This window comes from Thalassophryne amazonica, chromosome 10, assembly GCF_902500255.1.
Source record: "Thalassophryne amazonica chromosome 10, fThaAma1.1, whole genome shotgun sequence".
NCBI classification, from domain to species: Eukaryota; Metazoa; Chordata; class Actinopteri; order Batrachoidiformes; family Batrachoididae; genus Thalassophryne; species Thalassophryne amazonica.
The window spans coordinates 69,055,206-69,072,660 of record NC_047112.1 but is presented as its reverse complement, the minus strand read 5'-3'; the positions used below and the strand labels follow the sequence as shown (position 1 = coordinate 69,072,660).

Sequence of the window (17,455 nt, the reverse complement as noted above, 5' to 3'; positions counted from 1 at the left end):
ACCGCAGGAACAGCTGCCTTTTCTGGATTAATGTGTCCCTCCATGAGCTCCACTTCTTTATACAATCATCAACCTCCAAATCAACAGTACTGTACGTGTAATTTCTCTCCATGAATTGCGATTCATTTGAGTGTCTTTTTCTGACTCAGTGTTGTGAAGTTGGTTATATTTGCAGACTTTTCTGCTAAATGTACAACCCCAATTCCAATGAAGTTGGGACATTGTATAAAATGTAAATAAAAACAGAATACAATGATTTGCAAATCCTCTTCAACCTATATTCAATTCAATGTACCACAAAGACAAGATATTTAATATTCAAACTGATAACCTTTATTGTTTTTGTGCAAATATTTGCTAATTTTGAAATGGATGCCTGCAACACATTTTAAAAAAAGTTGGGACAGGGCAACAAAAGACTGGGAACGTTGATGAATGCTTAAAGAACACCTAATTGGAAACAGGTGAGTGTCATGATTGGGTATAAAAGGAGCAACCCCAAAAGGCTCATCCATTAACAAGCAAAGATGGAGTGAGGATCACCACTTTGTGAACAACTGCATGAAAAAATAGTCCAACAGTTTACAATGTTTCTCAACGTTCAATTGCAAAGAATTTAGGGATTCCATCATCTACAGTCCATAATATAATCAGAAGATTCAGAGAATCTGGAGAACTTTCTACACATAAGCGGCAAGGCCGAAAACCAACATTGAATGCCCGTGACCTTTAATCCCTCAGGCAGCACTGCATTAAAAACTGACATCATTGTGTAAAGGAACACTTCAGAAAATCATTGTCATTTAACACAGTCTGTTGCTACATCTACAAGTGCAAGTTAAAACTCTACCATGCAAAGAGAAAGCCATACATCAACAACATGCAGAAACACTGCCGCCTTCTCTGGGCCCAAGCTCATTTGAAATGGACAGAAGCAAAGTGGAAAAGTGTGCTGTGGTCTGATGAGTCCACATTTAAAATTGTTTTTGGAAATCATGGACGCCATGTCCTCTGGACAAAACAGGAAGAAGACCATCCAGATTTTTACCGGCGCAAAGTTCAAAAGCCAGCATCTGTGATGGTATGGGGGTGTGTTCGTGACCATGACATGGGCAAAGGTTTTGGAGCAACACATGCTGCCACACATGCTGCCATCCAAGCAACATCTTTTTCAGGGACGTCCCTGCTTATTTCAGCAAGACAATGCCAAGCCACATTCTGCACATGTTACAACAGCGTGTTTTCGTAGTGAAAGAGTGCAGGTACTAGACTGGCCTGTCTGCAGTCCAGACCTGTCGCCCATTGAAAATGTGTGGCGCATTATGAAGCATAAAATATGACAACGGAGACCCCCGACTGTTGAACAACTTAAGTCGTACATCAAGCAAGAATGGGAAAGAATTCCACCAACAAAGCTTCAACTAGTAGTGTCCTCAGTTCTCAAACACTTATTGAGTGTTGCTAGAAGGAAAGGTGATGTAACACAGTGGTAAACATTTGCTTTTTTGAAATGTGTTGCAGGCATCCATTTCAAAATGAGCAAATATTTGCACAAAAACAATAAAGTTTATCAGTTTGAACATTAAATATCTTGTCTTTGTGGTGTATTCAATTGAATATAAGTTGAAGAGGATTTGCAAATCATTGTATTCTGTTTGTATTTACATTTTACACAATATTCCAACTTCATTGGAATTGGGGGTGTATGTGATACATGATCGAAATGTAATCAGGGGCACACTGCAAAAACTTTTAAAACATGATGGGAGAGGAAGGAGTGAAAACGTATATGTGACCAATCACAGCCCTTTGCGGTCTCCATGATTTAGCAGGTGCACTTCAGGCTCCGGAGAGGTTTAATAATCAACGGCCTTGAATTATGCCCTGCCTCTTTTAAGTCCCATGTCTGAGCATGGTTTGAAAAAAATAAATGGCTGGGCTTAAAATCACGGAAATACGGGACCCACTTGCCTTGAATTGGTGAGTGTCAGTGCTGAGCTTCATTTCATGCCTCTGTTACTGGGCACGTCCAGACTGCTCTGTCCGGCACACGTGAGGGGTTTTTAATGGAGATGCATTGTGATGGGGCAGGACGTTCTGTCTGACGTGAGCGAAAATCTGTTCTAGAAAATCTGGTATATATTGTGTTTATTACATGGAAAACCATACAAAAGCATTGAGATTTTTGTCTTTGTCCAGCGAGTGTGAATATCTGGTTTATATGATGACGGTTTAGGTGAGTTTTACTGTATATCAATTATCTGTCTTTGCATCACATTGTGAAGAAGTGTTGTTATCCACGAGACTTAGACAGAACATTTGATGGGGATCATTTCATGCTTTTCATTTTCAAATAAGACATAATCAGCTTTGGAAAATGTCAGGAGTTTGAAAATCTTTGGATCCTACGAATATTTTCTTAGCACAAAAAAAAAAAAAGATAACTCATAGCTAGCTTGCCAGAAGGCACATGGGAGTTTTTTTTTTTTTTTTTATGTTTTTGTGCCTTCTCTCTTCCATGCCACTATGAAGCTGTGACTGGTGACAAACAGATTTACCATACAGCAACAAACTGTTTGCATTTTGTAATGGTCGGTGTAAATGAAGTCCAAGACATACGAGGTCTGTTAGAAAAGTATCCGACCTTATTATTTTTTTAAAAAACCATATGGATTTGAATCACGTGTGATTGCGTCAGACAAGCTTGAACCCTCGTGCGCATGCGTGAGTTTTTTCATGCCTGTTGGTTGCGTCATTCGCCTGTGAGCAGGCTTTGAGTGAGGTGTGGTCCAGCCGTGGCGCGTCCCTCCGCTTTTCTTTCCATGAAAAAACTCCTGTAACGGTGGAATGTGCTGGAAAAAGTGCTGATGTCCACGCCTTCTGCCTTTTTGCGAAAGTCAGACGAGGTCCCAGATCAACAAAGCTTTCACCTTGGAAATGATCTGGTTGTTCCAGCGGGGTGTCAGCCTGTCGATGGGGGCTGGAAGCGCACCGCGGTCTCAGCAGTTGTGGGCCGTCCTTAAAGCGGCAGTAACACCCCGTAATCTGTTTAATCCCCATAAAATCGTCCCTGAAAGCCATATTAATTTTTCGAACGGTGTCCACCTGGAGGTCTCTTTCAGTTTCTGGAAAAAAATTGATGCAGCAAAGCTCCAAATCATTCAGACACTTATTCACAATAAAAAATAGACGAGAGGGGTGGACCACAGCTCACACAAAGCCTGCTCACAGGCGAATGACGCAACCGACAGGCATGAAAAAACTCACGCATGTGCACGAGGGTTCAAGCTTGTCTGACGCAATCACACGTGATTCAAATCCATATGGTTTTTTAAAAAAATAATAAGGTCGGATACTTTTCTAACAGACCTCGTATTTAATTGACTCAGAAATGTTCACGTATCGATCCCCGGAATTGTACCAAAAAAAATGTAACGTGAACAGTATAAATTTTATACCATATCTCCCAAATGGTTAATCTTATGTTTCTGTTAAACCCATTGAATTAAAACTAAACATCTACATTTATAATGTGATTGTTTCATTTCAACTTCTTTGTAGTGGTGTTGAGGGAAAAATCACATGAACTGTCACAACCAAACTTTTGTGGATCCAACTGTATTATTGCAGACACATAAGTACAGTTGTGACATCGCAGTCATCAATTTCAGACTTGATGTATATAAAAGTTGTTTGTAATGTTATTAGATACTAGTGTGTGGCCCGTGGGGATCCATGGGTTCTAGATTGGGTAGTGTTTATAAAATAGATAACTGACATTTTAGAAGGGTGGTAATAAATTCTCTCACACACACACACACACACACACACACACACACACACACACACACACACACACACACACACACAGGCCACTCAGCTTCTAAAATAGATTTTTGTTATGTTTCTAACATGTCCGAATGAAGAAAAAAAATGGTTAAATATCATGGCCATACTGGGATTTCAGTGATTTCTTTCAACTGCTTTTTTTGAGACAGAATGACTGTATAACATACATCTTTAACTTGGGAGAAAAAGAAAAAATAGAAAAACAAAACAAGAATGTTAAAACAAGAAAGTTTTAACTTGTTTTGGGTTTTTGGAAATCAACACACAGACTTTATCAACTGTGTGGTGCTGAAAATCCCAAACCTTTAAACTTCCTGAGCTCCTCTGTGCCAAAATAAAAAGGATTTGTTTGACAGCGCTCAAAACAGCGGGGAGGTACTCAGAGCAGATCTCACAGAGGACTGCAGATTTAAGCAGGTCAGGCATGTCTCTTGAAGTCTTTTCTAAAGATCATCCGTTCAAACAATTGTGCAGAAGTACAAGTTACTAGGAGGAGGATCCACTTTGCCAAGGTTTGGAAGATGTTAAATGTCACCCTAAACTGAGATGAAACTGCTTTGGATGGTCAGGAGGAACCCAGGAAACACCAGAGCAAAGGTCTGCCATGAACTGGACACTGCTAGAACACCAGTGTCACTGTGCACAGTCCAGTTACCCTCTGGGGTCCATGGATGTGCCACTGTGTCCAGATCAACTTTTCCTCATATTTCTATTAAAATAAATCAGCACTGGAATGTCAGGATTTCCATTCAACCACTTCCCGAACCTATCACACCTTAGCTGTAGTTTCCATCTTCCCTTAAGATGATCCGTCACTCACAGCTAATTGTAGATGCTGGAGAGTATCACATGGTTCTGTGACGTCAGTGTGTGTCTCTTCCTACAAGTGGCTGAAATGTGGGTCACTCTGATTTTCTCAGTGAAACATCAATAAACATCTATAAGATCAAAAAGAAGCTTCCCACCAACTTGAAAACACATTTTATCCTCCTGGTATGAAATACGGGAGGACATGGCGATCAGCATGTCTGTCTGTCCGTTTTCACTGGTTCGCGTGATCTCTCAAGAACCAGGTGACCATTTTTATGTATATTTAGCATAAGAGTGTACTTGGGTGATCCTCTAACACTTTGTTTTGCTGATCTGTGGGGACCTGAGGGACGTGTCATTGCCTGATGACTCATTTTATTTAATTTTCGAAACAAATAAAATTGTCCTGAAAAACACATGGACAAATTATTTTCATCTGGGTTGGTGCACAGCAATTATCAATTTCATCAACACAGGAATTCTGGATTTTAGTGACGTGCATAAATTTCAATGACAGAGATTTTATTTTACAAATAGGTTCTTTTGCAGTGTTTACATGTCACATACTTGTATTTTCATTTTGGACATTTATTGCACACTGATCTAAAATGTTTTATATATTACACTACTTTTGTGACCAATAGTGTGTCAAACCCATTTCTAACATCAAAACAGTTTGTCCACATGAATAAAGGCATATGTTCACAAATAATTGTTTTTCAAAAAGCATTTCATATTTTCAGCTTTAGAGCCAAATACAGTGTTCTAGACAAATAATGTTGCATTCAGAATATTGAGTTTGTTCTGAACATTCTGATATGTAACACACAGGCACTGTGTACTACATGCAGGTATTCTAAAAGGGGAATTACTGAAGGTATAGTAAATTGCACTGAATGTTCCATTGAGTCCGTGGACCCCGGAGAGTTAAATCACAGTGGACTATGACACTACTGTCCACAAAAGGAGGTCCTGCTCCACAATCAACACCTTCATGGCGGATTTAACTTTGTAGTTAAATCCGTGAGTTTTTCCTTCCCACTGTAGCCAAGTGCTTGCTCACAGGGGGTCGTTTTGACCGTTGGGGTTTTACATAATTATTGTATGGCCTTGCCTTACAATATAAGGCGCCTTGGGGCAACTGTTTGTTGTGATTTGGCGCTATATAAAAAAAAAATTATTGATTGATTTATTGATAGCTCGTCACATGGACAAAGAGAAAAACCAGAAAATCTACAAGATGGAAGTTTTATTGTTTGATAAGACAAACATTGAGTTGTTTGGCCAAAATGGCCACATGCTTGTTTGGATAAGTAAAGCTGATACATTCAATCCCAAGAACTTTCTACCACCACTTAAACCAGGTCAAGGTAGCGTTGGCCTCTGGGGCTGTTTTGGTGCCACTGGAACTTATGTATTTCACAAAGTGGGTGGAATAATTAAATACTGCTTCAGAATTCTTCAGTAAAACCTCAAACCATTAGCTAGACAGTTGAAAATTTGATACCTTCAGGTGTTCCAACTGAACAATGACCCCAAACACACATCAAAGGTGGTTGTGGGATGGATGAAGACCAACATTCAGCTTTTGGCAGTCTTCTCAAAATCCACTATTGGAAACATCAGCAGTGTACTTAAAACTCTAAACACCAACCAGTTTAACTGAACTCCACCAAGTGTGGCCATATATCTGACAAGAATTCTGCCAGGAGCTTGTTGATGACAAACTCAGGCTTATTAAGGGACCTTCAACCAAATATTAGGTGAGCTGGTGTGTGTATCCTGCAGACACTATGTTGATTTCAGAAAACTGAAAGTAAATTAAAACCTCTGCACCAAATGCTCATTATTTTTTCCCCATTTAAGATATATTGTGTCATTCTGCCCCAGAACATCAGTTCAAATAAATGACTGAACAGTCCAGTACAGCCATGACATCAGCGTGAATGAAAGCTTCTGACCACCGCGGTGCTGAATGATGCGGCCACTGAGCACATCATCCTCTTCATCAGATGCACCAGTCAGCCACTTTTTGTCGTGTGTGGATTTAAACAACAAAGAAAAAGGGCTTGATGGAGAAGAGGCACCAGACTTACAGAAAGAACCACAAGTATGTGTGTGTGTGTGTGTGTATATATGGGTGATTCTTTAACTACGGGCACTATTGGCCTTGTAAATGTAATTTCCACCACACCATTGCCTTACAATATAAAGCGCCTTGGGGCAACTGTTTGTTGTGATTTGGTGCTATATACATGTGCTCTGATGTCACTGTTTATCTCCATAGAAACTACCCAAACAATCTTTCATACAAACTGTTTAAAGGGACATTACAGTGTTGTGGTGGAAATTACAGCAATAGTGTGGGACAACTACATTTTGTTTAAAAAAATCACAACAGTTGTATGACATTGAATACCCCAATTATGTTTTGATTATTTTACTGATATTTTATTCAGAGATATTTTAAAACATTAGAAAAAACGTTTCTTTACCATTCATTTTTATCATTGAAGATCAAAAGTCTGGGTGTGGGACAAGCACAAAACGGCAATATTTGCATATAATGATGCTGAAAAAAGGTGAAAAAGTCATCATAGACTACTAGAACAAATTTCTTGTAAAGATAACTATAAAAGTCTGAAATTTCCCCTTTTTTCTGTTTTTCATACAATATGATCAAAGGACATAATAAGCGCCCGTAGTCTAAGAATCACCCATATAGCTTTATTTAATGAACCAATTTGGTGGATCACGTATTTTATTTCTGTCAGGCAACTTGTTAAACTTATTAGTTTTAGCTTTTTGTACCTTGTACGAACACGGGAGAAACTACTTCATATGGCATGTATATTATAGGTTATTCGGTTATCAAGATACAATAAACATAAATTATATACAGGACATTAAAGATATTGCATATGTAGGAAAAATGACAAGCACATTCTGTAAAACAAAGTCTTACGCTGACAGATGTCTGAACAGACAGAATATGCACTTTGTGAAAATATTCGAAACACCTCAAAAACAGAGACGCTGCTGAGTAACAGGTGTGAAGGATCCTGTGGCCACACGGACACTTAAAGCAAAACAGCAGCCCGCCTTCATAACAGAAGATCACACGTCCCGCTGGTCTCACTTAGTTTTCATAATGAATATTTTGGTTGGCAAATTTGGTATGAGAGACACAAATGTCCTTTCAAAAGTAAAACAGATTGATTGTCTCTGTTTGCAGAGCTGTCGTACCGTGTTCCATCAACTTATTTCTTATAACATCAGAAAAACAGTTTGGACTCGTTGCACGTATCCAGACTTGGCTTATGACAAAAGACACATAAATACACTGAAGAAGGAAAAAAAAAATGGTACTATGATTTTTGGAAAACATTCAGAACAAGTCAGTTGAGAGAGAGCAAAAACTGAGAAAACAAAGAGAGAGAGAGACATAAATCCTGTGAGTGAACAGTATTTAACTACGAGATGGAAGCAACTTCTGAAGCTCAATGCGTCATTGTCAAATTATGTTCAGGAACAAGGAGCAGAAGGTCCTGAAAGTTTAAGTACATTCAAACTTTAACGATTACAAAGTGGAGTGCAGGAACACGAACACGATATAAGATCATTATCAGGCTCCTAAATGAAGAGTACTGAAGGTGTCCTACTGAAACAAGATGTGTATCATTACTTCAAGCTTTGATTTGGCTTTTAAAGTTCTACATTTGTAGCTGCTTTCAACATAAGACTCATGAATGCAGTTCTGATAAAATGTGTGGCAGATAAAACTGGACTTCATGAACTCCGTCTGCAGACACAACAGGAAACTGCACCAACGTTCTACATCAGTTTGCACCTGTCTGTAGAACACGGCACATATCGCTGTGGCTTCTCTTCAAATCCACATTAGTCTCTCTGTTGATTCAATAGTCCCCCCCCAAAAGCAAAAAGAACAGCTGGATTGTTTTTCTTTGACCATAAAAAGTGAGAACTGAATGTGAACTATCATGTTGCAAAAAGTTAAATGGTTTCAATGAAGAGATGAAAGCAACAAAGGACAGAATGTCTGCTGAGTCTCAGTGTCCATCACAGATGTTCTTCTATCTGCCACACGGTGACCCAACAGACCGGTGGGTGAGTCCTCCTTCAGTGATCCTTAATAAACAGCTACTGTTTGAGCGGTGGATTGAAGGAATGAGAGACGCCCACGCTGCACTTTTTGGTATTCAGAACATTTCATTCCGAGCTGATAATACTCCATGTCATCTCCAAAACTGTACGTGTTCTTAAGTGCAAAGAGGAAAAGAAAAATACAAAGAGGAGGAGGCTGATTACAATAATGATAAAGAAAAGAAAAGACTGAATGAGAAACTGGATAAACGCCCAGGATGAGTCGCGATGTAGTTTAACTACGTAGAATCCCCAAAATGAGTCTGTACGAACTTTCCGTTGGCCGGCCTACGCAAACACCTGCATGTTTCCGAGCGCAGACTGCTGAGAGCCCGGCTGCACCGGCTGCAGCTGCACCTGCTCTGGAATGTGTGTGCGGTGGGCCGATGGCAGTGCATGGTGGGGGTTCCCCAGAGGGGTGGGGCTGGTGGTAACGTCGGACCAGTCTGAGGTGGAGTGTGGCGAAGAGGACGACCACGGGTCTGGGGATTCGGGTGAAGGGGTAAGATACGGGTGCTCGCTGGGTGGGTGCGCAGAGTGACTGGGGGTGGTGCCGTCTGAGGTGGTGTAACTGTGCTGGGAGGGGGGTGTTGGGTACTTATCCACGGTGCTCTGCATGGGCGGGTAGGAAGGCACTTGTCGGGACTGACCATCGTTTCCCCCGTGGCTGAGGGTGTGGGAGTGCGGAAGGCTGTGAGGGGGGCCATGTGCCACGCTCATCTGCTCATGCATCTGGTACATCACACCCTGGGGACAGTGGAGGTGACCTGGGCCCTGCTGGGAGAGAGCTTGATTGTGGTTCTGGCCCTGGGGCTGTTGGACTTGCACCTGGCCAGGCTGAGGCTGCTTCAACATGGGTTGGCCTCCTCTGGGGCCAGGCGCCATCATCTGGAAGGTGACGATGGGAGGCAGCTGCTCCCTGCTCATGGTCACATTCATGGGAGTGAGCATCGGACCCAGGCCGCGGTGCTGACCCATGCCGGGGTGGGGTGCTCTCATCTGGTGTGGTATCAGCCCAAACATCGTGCTATTGTAGCCATGCTTTGTCATGCTCAACCAGTTCTGCTGCTGTCCCAGCATGTGGCTGACAGGGGGCAGCAGAGGTCTGGCGCTGGGGCTGCTGAGGAGGGGCGGGGAGCTCGCTGTGGTGGAGACGACCGCGGAGGCATCGCCTGTGTATGAATGTGGAGACTCCAGGGAGTCAACAGGTGACATGGTGACCGAGCTCTCTGGAAGTCCTCCTGCTGCCTTGGCACCGCTGGCATTCCCTCCTCCCCCTCTAACGCCAGCGGGCACAGCTGAACCTTCTCCTCCAGCTGGCTTCTTCCTTCGCTTGGCCTTCAGGTCTTTCAGCTCCTTCGCACCCCCACCAACACCTCCAACCTTTGGCCCATTTCCACCCCTCCTGCTCTTCTTCGCCTGGGGTCCAGGGCGCATGCCGGCGAACCCGGCCCCACTGGATCCACAAACAATAGAAGAGTTTCCTCCACCTCCACCCATGTGGTTCTGCCCGCTGTGAGGACTGTGGACTAAATTGTACTGGTCCAGCAGACGCACGATATCATGATGCATGCGCTCTTGTGCAGTGTCACGAGGCAGCCGATCCAAGTGGTCAGTGATGTCCCGATTGGAATAGTGGTCGAGGAGAACCTGAGCTGCTTCAAAGCTGCCTTCTCTGGCTGCGAGGAACAGTGGCGTCTCCTCCTGCAGGAAACACCGTCAAGAATAAATATTCCATCCTTGGTCACAGACTACAATAACACACAATATGCGAAAACGTCAATTTGTTTTGAGTCTTATGTTTTCATTTTATTCCTTAATGTTGATTTCATTACATAATCAAAGCAATAATTAATCCAAGTCGATCATAGACTTTGTTCTCAATGCAGAAAGACAAAGTGGTTGGAAAGTTTGATACAGTTTTTGAGAAGAATGTTTTATTCTGTATATGTAATGGATAAAACTAAATGACACATTCCTTTATGAGTACACCTACAGATTGTTTCCTGTCTTTCCATGAGTTTTTTCAAATGCACTTTTACTTCAGCCTTTTTCTAACAATGCCATCTTTATTTTACTGAATGATGGACTTTTTCAACAGCTCTACGTGCAGAACAAATTTATTAAATGCGGCAAATGGCAAAAACAAAGGGCACCTTATTGTCTTGCATGTCACGATTGGCTCCATTCTTCAGAAGCACAAGAGTTGCCTCCACATTATTCACCGCCGCTGCCCAGTGCAGAGCAGATTTACCTACAATGAAGAAATAATAAAAATTTGTAATACGTAATCAGGTCATAGACCAAACAGATAACTGAAGATCCAGACTTTCCATCTAAGTCCATGTTTTCTTTTCTAATACTCTAATTGATAGTCACTATTACAAACCTCTCATGTTTTTTTGTTCATGGTGCACAGTCCATGGTTTGGTAAAATATTACATACATTTATTTGTTTATTTTCATTTTGACTTTTTTTTTTGAACAGATAATATTAATGCAGGCCTTTGGTCATCAAGATACAAGAGATCCAGAAAAGGTAATTTACAAAAACAGCTGAACACATTTTGTGGTAAAACCAAAGAACCACCATAAATACAATAATTCTATTCCAATTACATTTGTTCCGCAAATCTGATTGATTAATTGTGTGAGATTTCAGACCACAAAATATCGCCTTGACGGTGGCAAAATATTTGACCGTTTCACATTTGATGTATTACTCTACACCCTGACCGCATTTCTACACAGATATCAATAATGGTGCTGTCAGCTGAGAGCGAGAGAAACTAGTGCAGTGACAATGATGCCAAAATGGGTGAATTTAATCTATCATACAAAAGTATTGATGTGGATTCTGATACAGAATTACTCAATGCAGTTGAGATGGAGAAATCTGTCGGTCTGCTCACAGAATTTCCAGTTTGGCATGAAGACGCTGTTGTTACGGTAAATTTCACCAACCGAATTACTTACAGAAAAATAAACCGTGCAAACGATGGAATTTGATTAGAATGGGAATAACCCCCTTGTGTCTGATGATTTGTGGATGTGAATGCTGGATTTTATGGTCACAATTTGAGTTTTACTGGCTCTGGTAACCTCCACAGCAAATTCTGATAAACACCACAGCACTCATTTTGCAAAACCCAACCAATTCATTCAGAGTAGCAGTAATTAGTGACCCCAGGTGACCTCAATGAACTGGACAAACTTAAGAGAATAAAAGATGCGGTTTTTGCAGCATCACAGGTTGCCATGGTGACTGTAGGGTCACTAAATGGCCCAAACCTGATGGATTCCGATGAACTGACTTCTATCATTCCATGCATTATAAATTTATTATTCATATCTCTGGTGGTCCTGAATAGACGTGTCTGCTTTTGGGAAAAAAGATCAATCAAGTTTGATTGATTTTTCTCACACGTGCATACAGTTAACTACCCGTTACCTCAACTAAACAGACTGAAAATACAAAATTTGTATTTAACGTTTTTGCAAAGGAGCTCTTAGAAATCGATATAATCATCATTTGTTGAGGCAAAAACAAACTATCCATATTTCCAGTATGGCAGCAAGATACCAGGACCTCCATCAGAGGTAGATAGTTACCAAACAGTTTGAATGGAGTGCCACTAAAAGGTAAGTAAGGTACCATGGTCATCCACAGCATTGATGTCAGCGTGGCAGTGGATCAGCTCCTCCACCATGCCGTCCACAGCTAAGCGGGCTGCCAGGATAAGTGGAGTGGTGCCATCATTCATACGAGCATCTAATTCAGTGGCACGGTTACGGATCAAGATCTGGGAGGAGGCAGAGATCCAAGATGAGACTCATAAAGGCCACAAACTGACTGTACATACAATGAAACTTTACACCATTCAAGACGAGTTCTGTAATTATTAAAAGGGGTTGGTAAGGTTAGACCTTACTAGTGTCAAACGCCTTGAGGCAAGTTTGTTGTGATTTGGCGCTATATAAATGAAATAAATTGAACTGAAATTATCGAAGAATCACAGTTTACTGCTTTAGTTTGTCAAACTGCTGCCACCTTCTGATCGTAAAGCTGTTTCACCTGGAACACTCCCTGAGCGTCAGCAGCCACGGCAGCGTGAAGCGGCGTCCTGCCCATGTTGTCATGGGCATTGGGATCGGCTCCAGCATCCAGCAGTCTTTTAGCAGCATCAGCCCTGGCATAGCGGGCGGCGAGGTGCAGTGCTGTTTCTCCTGTGCGGTCTGTCTGAGCCATGAGTGATGCACCCTGAGCAATCAGGTCTGAAATGACACTCGGTCCTGGTTCATCTCCTCCGCTCTCCTCCTCCTCGTCTCCGTGCAGGCTGCAGTCTGGGCCTCCACCATTACGCAGTGACGCCAGCATCAGCGGGGTGAAGCCGTCTGACGTGAAGAAATTAATTATAAAATCATATTTGGGGAATTTTCTCTCAAAGTTACAATCTTACAGTCCATTTGTCTTCAAGATCTGCCAAACACAGATGGATTTTCTTACCAGGTCCCTTTACATTAACATCTAGACAGTCTGTGTCCAGGTCGGCCTGCGGGGGGGTGAGGCTGATGTCAGCAGCCTTGTGATGTTGTAGGGTCCATTCCCTGTGGTCAACACCTCCGTCCATAGCAATGGGCAGCAGCGGTTTGTCTTCAGTCTGTAAGAGACAACACATATTTAATCTAAGTATAAACACTTCTCCTGTACTGTCATTAACATGTACTTCAACTTGTCAGGATAACTTTGACAATCGTTCCTTCCTGCTTTACTTACTCTTGGTTTCTTTGATGGAACCTCGCCCTCCAGCCACCTCTGACTGTGACCTCCATCCATCAGCGCTCCATCCTGTGTCTTGAAACTCCTGGCGTGAGAAAAACATCAATTTACTTTTTCTTCTACCTGTTGTCATGCTGCTCTGTTCAACAAAAGAAACAGTCATGCAGCCAGAGGTTCACAGGTTCAATTCCTACATAAGACAGGAAAAATCATTAACACACCTTTGATCAAAGCCCTTCATCTCCAGCTGGCTGCTGAGCTCTTTAAGTGGCTCTTTATGTGGTGTGTGTGTAGCACTGCTGTAAAGTGTGTGTGTGTGCAGTGAGTGTGTGACAGAAATGCATCTATTTCCCATTTATTTTCCCAGGCTCATCTTAGACACACTGGAAGCACGCCTGTTCTGTTCTGACTAAAGCGCTCAGTGGGTGTGACGTTCTTCCGTCTGGTATCTGGTGTCGACTCACTTCATGTCAAAGTCATCCTGGCCCACAGGTTCTCGCCGCTTGTCATCTTTCTTAGTAAAGAAGCCTTCGGGGACCCAGAGGACACCGTGTTTGTGCTTCCTCTTGGCTGCCAGCATGCCGAGCACCAGGATAAGTAGAACGATGACCACAGCCACCCCGATCAGGTACATCAGGAACTTCGGAGGAATCGGATCATTTGGTTTACCTGAGAGTTTGTGAGACAAAAACAAACAGTGTTCTCATTTTGTCACTGTCATTTGAAGAAGGTTTTTATTTAAGATCCCAAGCATTTCTCATCCATTCCACGACTAATTAAAATCCATGAAGTGAATAATACTGACTCTTAACAGACACTAGGGGGTAAGGAAGGTCAGCTTTGATGTGTGCGGCTGCAATGAAGGCTGCAGCCTCATCGGTGTTGGAGAAACAGTCAGCAGAGCTCTGGGTGCATTCACGGTTATCGATTTCCAGGAACACCTTACTCCTGCACCAACACACAGCACACAACACTGGACATTAAAAAATACTCTGAGTCAATAAAGGCAGAGAGAAACAGGGCAAGACAGATGTGGTAAAATATAAGTACGTGATAACATGTGAGTATCTCATTGTGACACATCCTTACCCAATAATCTCCCTCTCCTGCTCCCGCTTCATTCTGCTCTTCTTTACATGTTGCTGAATCTCCTCCTCTTCCCCATAGTACGGGTAAACCATGAGCTTCTTATTTTCATCTAGCTTTACCCGCAGGTTGGTGTGCAGCAGGGCTCCCAGGGACCGTAAAAAACCCCTCAAGTCCCCCAGCAGCTCGTCAGGTTGCAGCCGCACCACAATAACCAGAATGCCAACCGCCACATTGGCTGGAACTTCACCAGAACAGTCCAGCCCGTCCCAGCCGCACGCCTGCATGTAGCAACTCTGGTCACAGATGCCGTTCCCATAGTGGTCAGCACAGTACTTGTCATATCTAAGAACATAGGGAAGAAGGAGGAGTGTTCAGTGCTGCTTTCTCACCAAGCATAAACACATGACAGCCTCACGCTTCAAAGTGATGTTATTTTTATTGAGCACAACAAAAAGAAGTGAACTTACTTGCAGAAGGCCTGTGGGTTTTCCTGACATTCGAAGCTGTCAAAGAGACACCCAGAGTTGTCACACTCTTTATCACACCGTCCGTTCTTAAAGAGGTCCCAGCAGGGAACGCTGGCGGTGCAGTTGGCCCACGGCTGAGGCCAGCTGAGCGAGCAGTCTCCGCCGTCCCACTGGCACTCGTGATTGTTACACTGAACATCGCACACTTTGTCTCCTGCCTGATGCTCACACTGCATGTAGGGGCAGGTCAGAGGGCTGACCACCAGCTGCTTTTTCTCACAGAGTCGCCCGGAGAAGTGCAGAGGGCAGCGGCAGCTGTACTGGAATGGGTTGGAAGGCTCCTTGATGCACGTTCCTCCGTTCTGACAGGGCCACTGACACCGCTGATCATTCTCACAGTGCGACCCGTTGAAACCCAGCTTGCACTGGCAGTACAGCTGTCCAACAGACGACTCTACGCAACGCCCGCCATTCTGACAGCGCAGCTTGGCACAAGTGTATCCTTCTATTTCACCACAGTTGAATCCAGTGAAGCCCTGCAGATGCAGATCATACTGATCATACTGTGTCATTTTATGAAGCAGAGTTAACTACAGATTTAGGCAAAAAAAAAATTTGAATAAAATGTAACAGGACCTTGCAGCTGCCTTTTCATGAGATAACTTACTGTAAATAGCAACAATCTCCTACAAATCTATTGCTGGTCTACCGTACCTGAGCTACGGTGTATTCCTCTGAAGAAAGCATGAGAATAAGAGAAGGACCAAGATGTTAGTGGAGAGTAAAGCAAAGTGTTAAATGGCTACAGTCTGATCAGGATTAATTTATTTTCAAGCTTTTTCCAGTTGCACTGAAAGCTGCATATCTTCATCACTTCTTTATGTGTGATGAAAAGAGGGTCTTGCTGAAAATGTTTTTCACATTCTGATAGTAGACGTGAAAAAAGTAGGATGATTTCAAATCATCCTTAGTGACACAACGTGCCGTAAACCTTCAGAACTGAATTTTTGCTTTTTTGGCCATTTTTAAGAGAATATGAATGACAACACAAAAACTCTTTTTTTAACTCATGGTTAGTGGTTGGGTGAAGCCATTTATTGTCAAACAACTGTGTTTCCTCTTTTTAAATGAAAATGACAAGAGAACTACCCAAATGAACCTGATCAAAAGTTTACATACCCCCATTCTTAATACTGTGTATTGCCCCTTTTAACATCAATGATAGCTTGGAGTCTTTTGTGGTAGTTGTGGACGAGGCTCTCTGATGGTGAAGCTGCCACTGAATATGTTTCGGACTTTATTTACACCAATTACAAAGAAATACAAACAATATGGCTCTCTATGGTAAATCTGCATGGAGTAGACAGTTCTCAAAAACTGAGTGACTGTGCAAGAAGTAGAAGAGTGAGGAAAGCCACCAAGACACCCAGACAACCCAGAAGAAGTTATAGGCTTACGTGGCTGTGATTGGAGAAATTATGCACAGTGCAAGCTTTGCATTTTGTATCACCAGTTATCCATCTTCATGATGAAGTGGAGGATTTTCTTAAAAAGAAGACCTGAAAGTTTAGCTTCAAATTGCCAGAAGGTACATCTGAGATGCAAGCCTGGATTTGATCTGTTTTGGTGAAAGAAAATCCTTCTCTGCTCTACTCCACTATGAAGCTAAGAGTAGTGATGCAAAATGCAAAGCTTGCACTGTGCATAATTTCTCCAATCACAGCCACATAAGCCCATAACTTCTTCTGGGTTGTCTGGGTGTCTTGGTGGCTTTCCTCACTCTTCTCCTTCTTGCACAGTCACTCAGTTTTTGAGAACTGTCTACTCCATGCAGATTTACCATAAAGTGCCATAGTGTTTGTATTTCTTTGTAATTAATGTAAATAAAGTCCAAGACATATTCAGTGGCAGCTTCACCATCAGAGAGCCTTGTCCAAAACTACCACAAAAGACTACAAGCTGTGGTTGATGTTAAAGGGGCAATACACAGTATTAAGAACAGGGGTATGTAAACTTTTGATCAGGTTCATTTGGGTAGTTCTCTTGTCATTTTCATTTAAAAACAGGAAACACAGTTGTTTGACAATAAATGGCTTCACCCAACCATTAACCATGAGTGTAAAAAAAGTTTTTGTGTAGCCATTCATATTCCCTTAAAAATGGCCAAAAAAGCAAAAATTCTGCCAAATATAATTATATATATATATATAGAGAGAGAGAGAGAGAGAATATATGGTATTTATTTTTATTGTGGCATTTGCTGGTCAGTCAGTTTTTGGAGGTGTGTGTGTGTGTG

General features: G+C 42.3%; 1 protein-coding gene across 1 annotated transcript in view; it reads right to left on the bottom strand.

The window, feature by feature from the left end:
• Nucleotides 1-7,929: 7,929 nt before the first annotated feature.
• notch2 (notch receptor 2) overlaps nucleotides 7,930-17,455 on the bottom strand; it is a 153,227-nt gene continuing 143,701 nt past the window's right edge. Inside the window, exons 26-35 of the mRNA XM_034180208.1 lie at nucleotides 15,160-15,695; nucleotides 14,693-15,034; nucleotides 14,409-14,551; nucleotides 14,068-14,272; nucleotides 13,601-13,688; nucleotides 13,331-13,484; nucleotides 12,899-13,218; nucleotides 12,479-12,626; nucleotides 10,980-11,077; nucleotides 7,930-10,527 (exon numbers count right to left, since the gene is read on the bottom strand). Coding sequence (XP_034036099.1) covers nucleotides 9,112-10,527; nucleotides 10,980-11,077; nucleotides 12,479-12,626; nucleotides 12,899-13,218; nucleotides 13,331-13,484; nucleotides 13,601-13,688; nucleotides 14,068-14,272; nucleotides 14,409-14,551; nucleotides 14,693-15,034; nucleotides 15,160-15,695 — 3,450 coding nt within the window. The 3' untranslated portion in view covers nucleotides 7,930-9,111. The remainder of the gene's footprint in view (nucleotides 10,528-10,979; nucleotides 11,078-12,478; nucleotides 12,627-12,898; nucleotides 13,219-13,330; nucleotides 13,485-13,600; nucleotides 13,689-14,067; nucleotides 14,273-14,408; nucleotides 14,552-14,692; nucleotides 15,035-15,159; nucleotides 15,696-17,455) is intronic.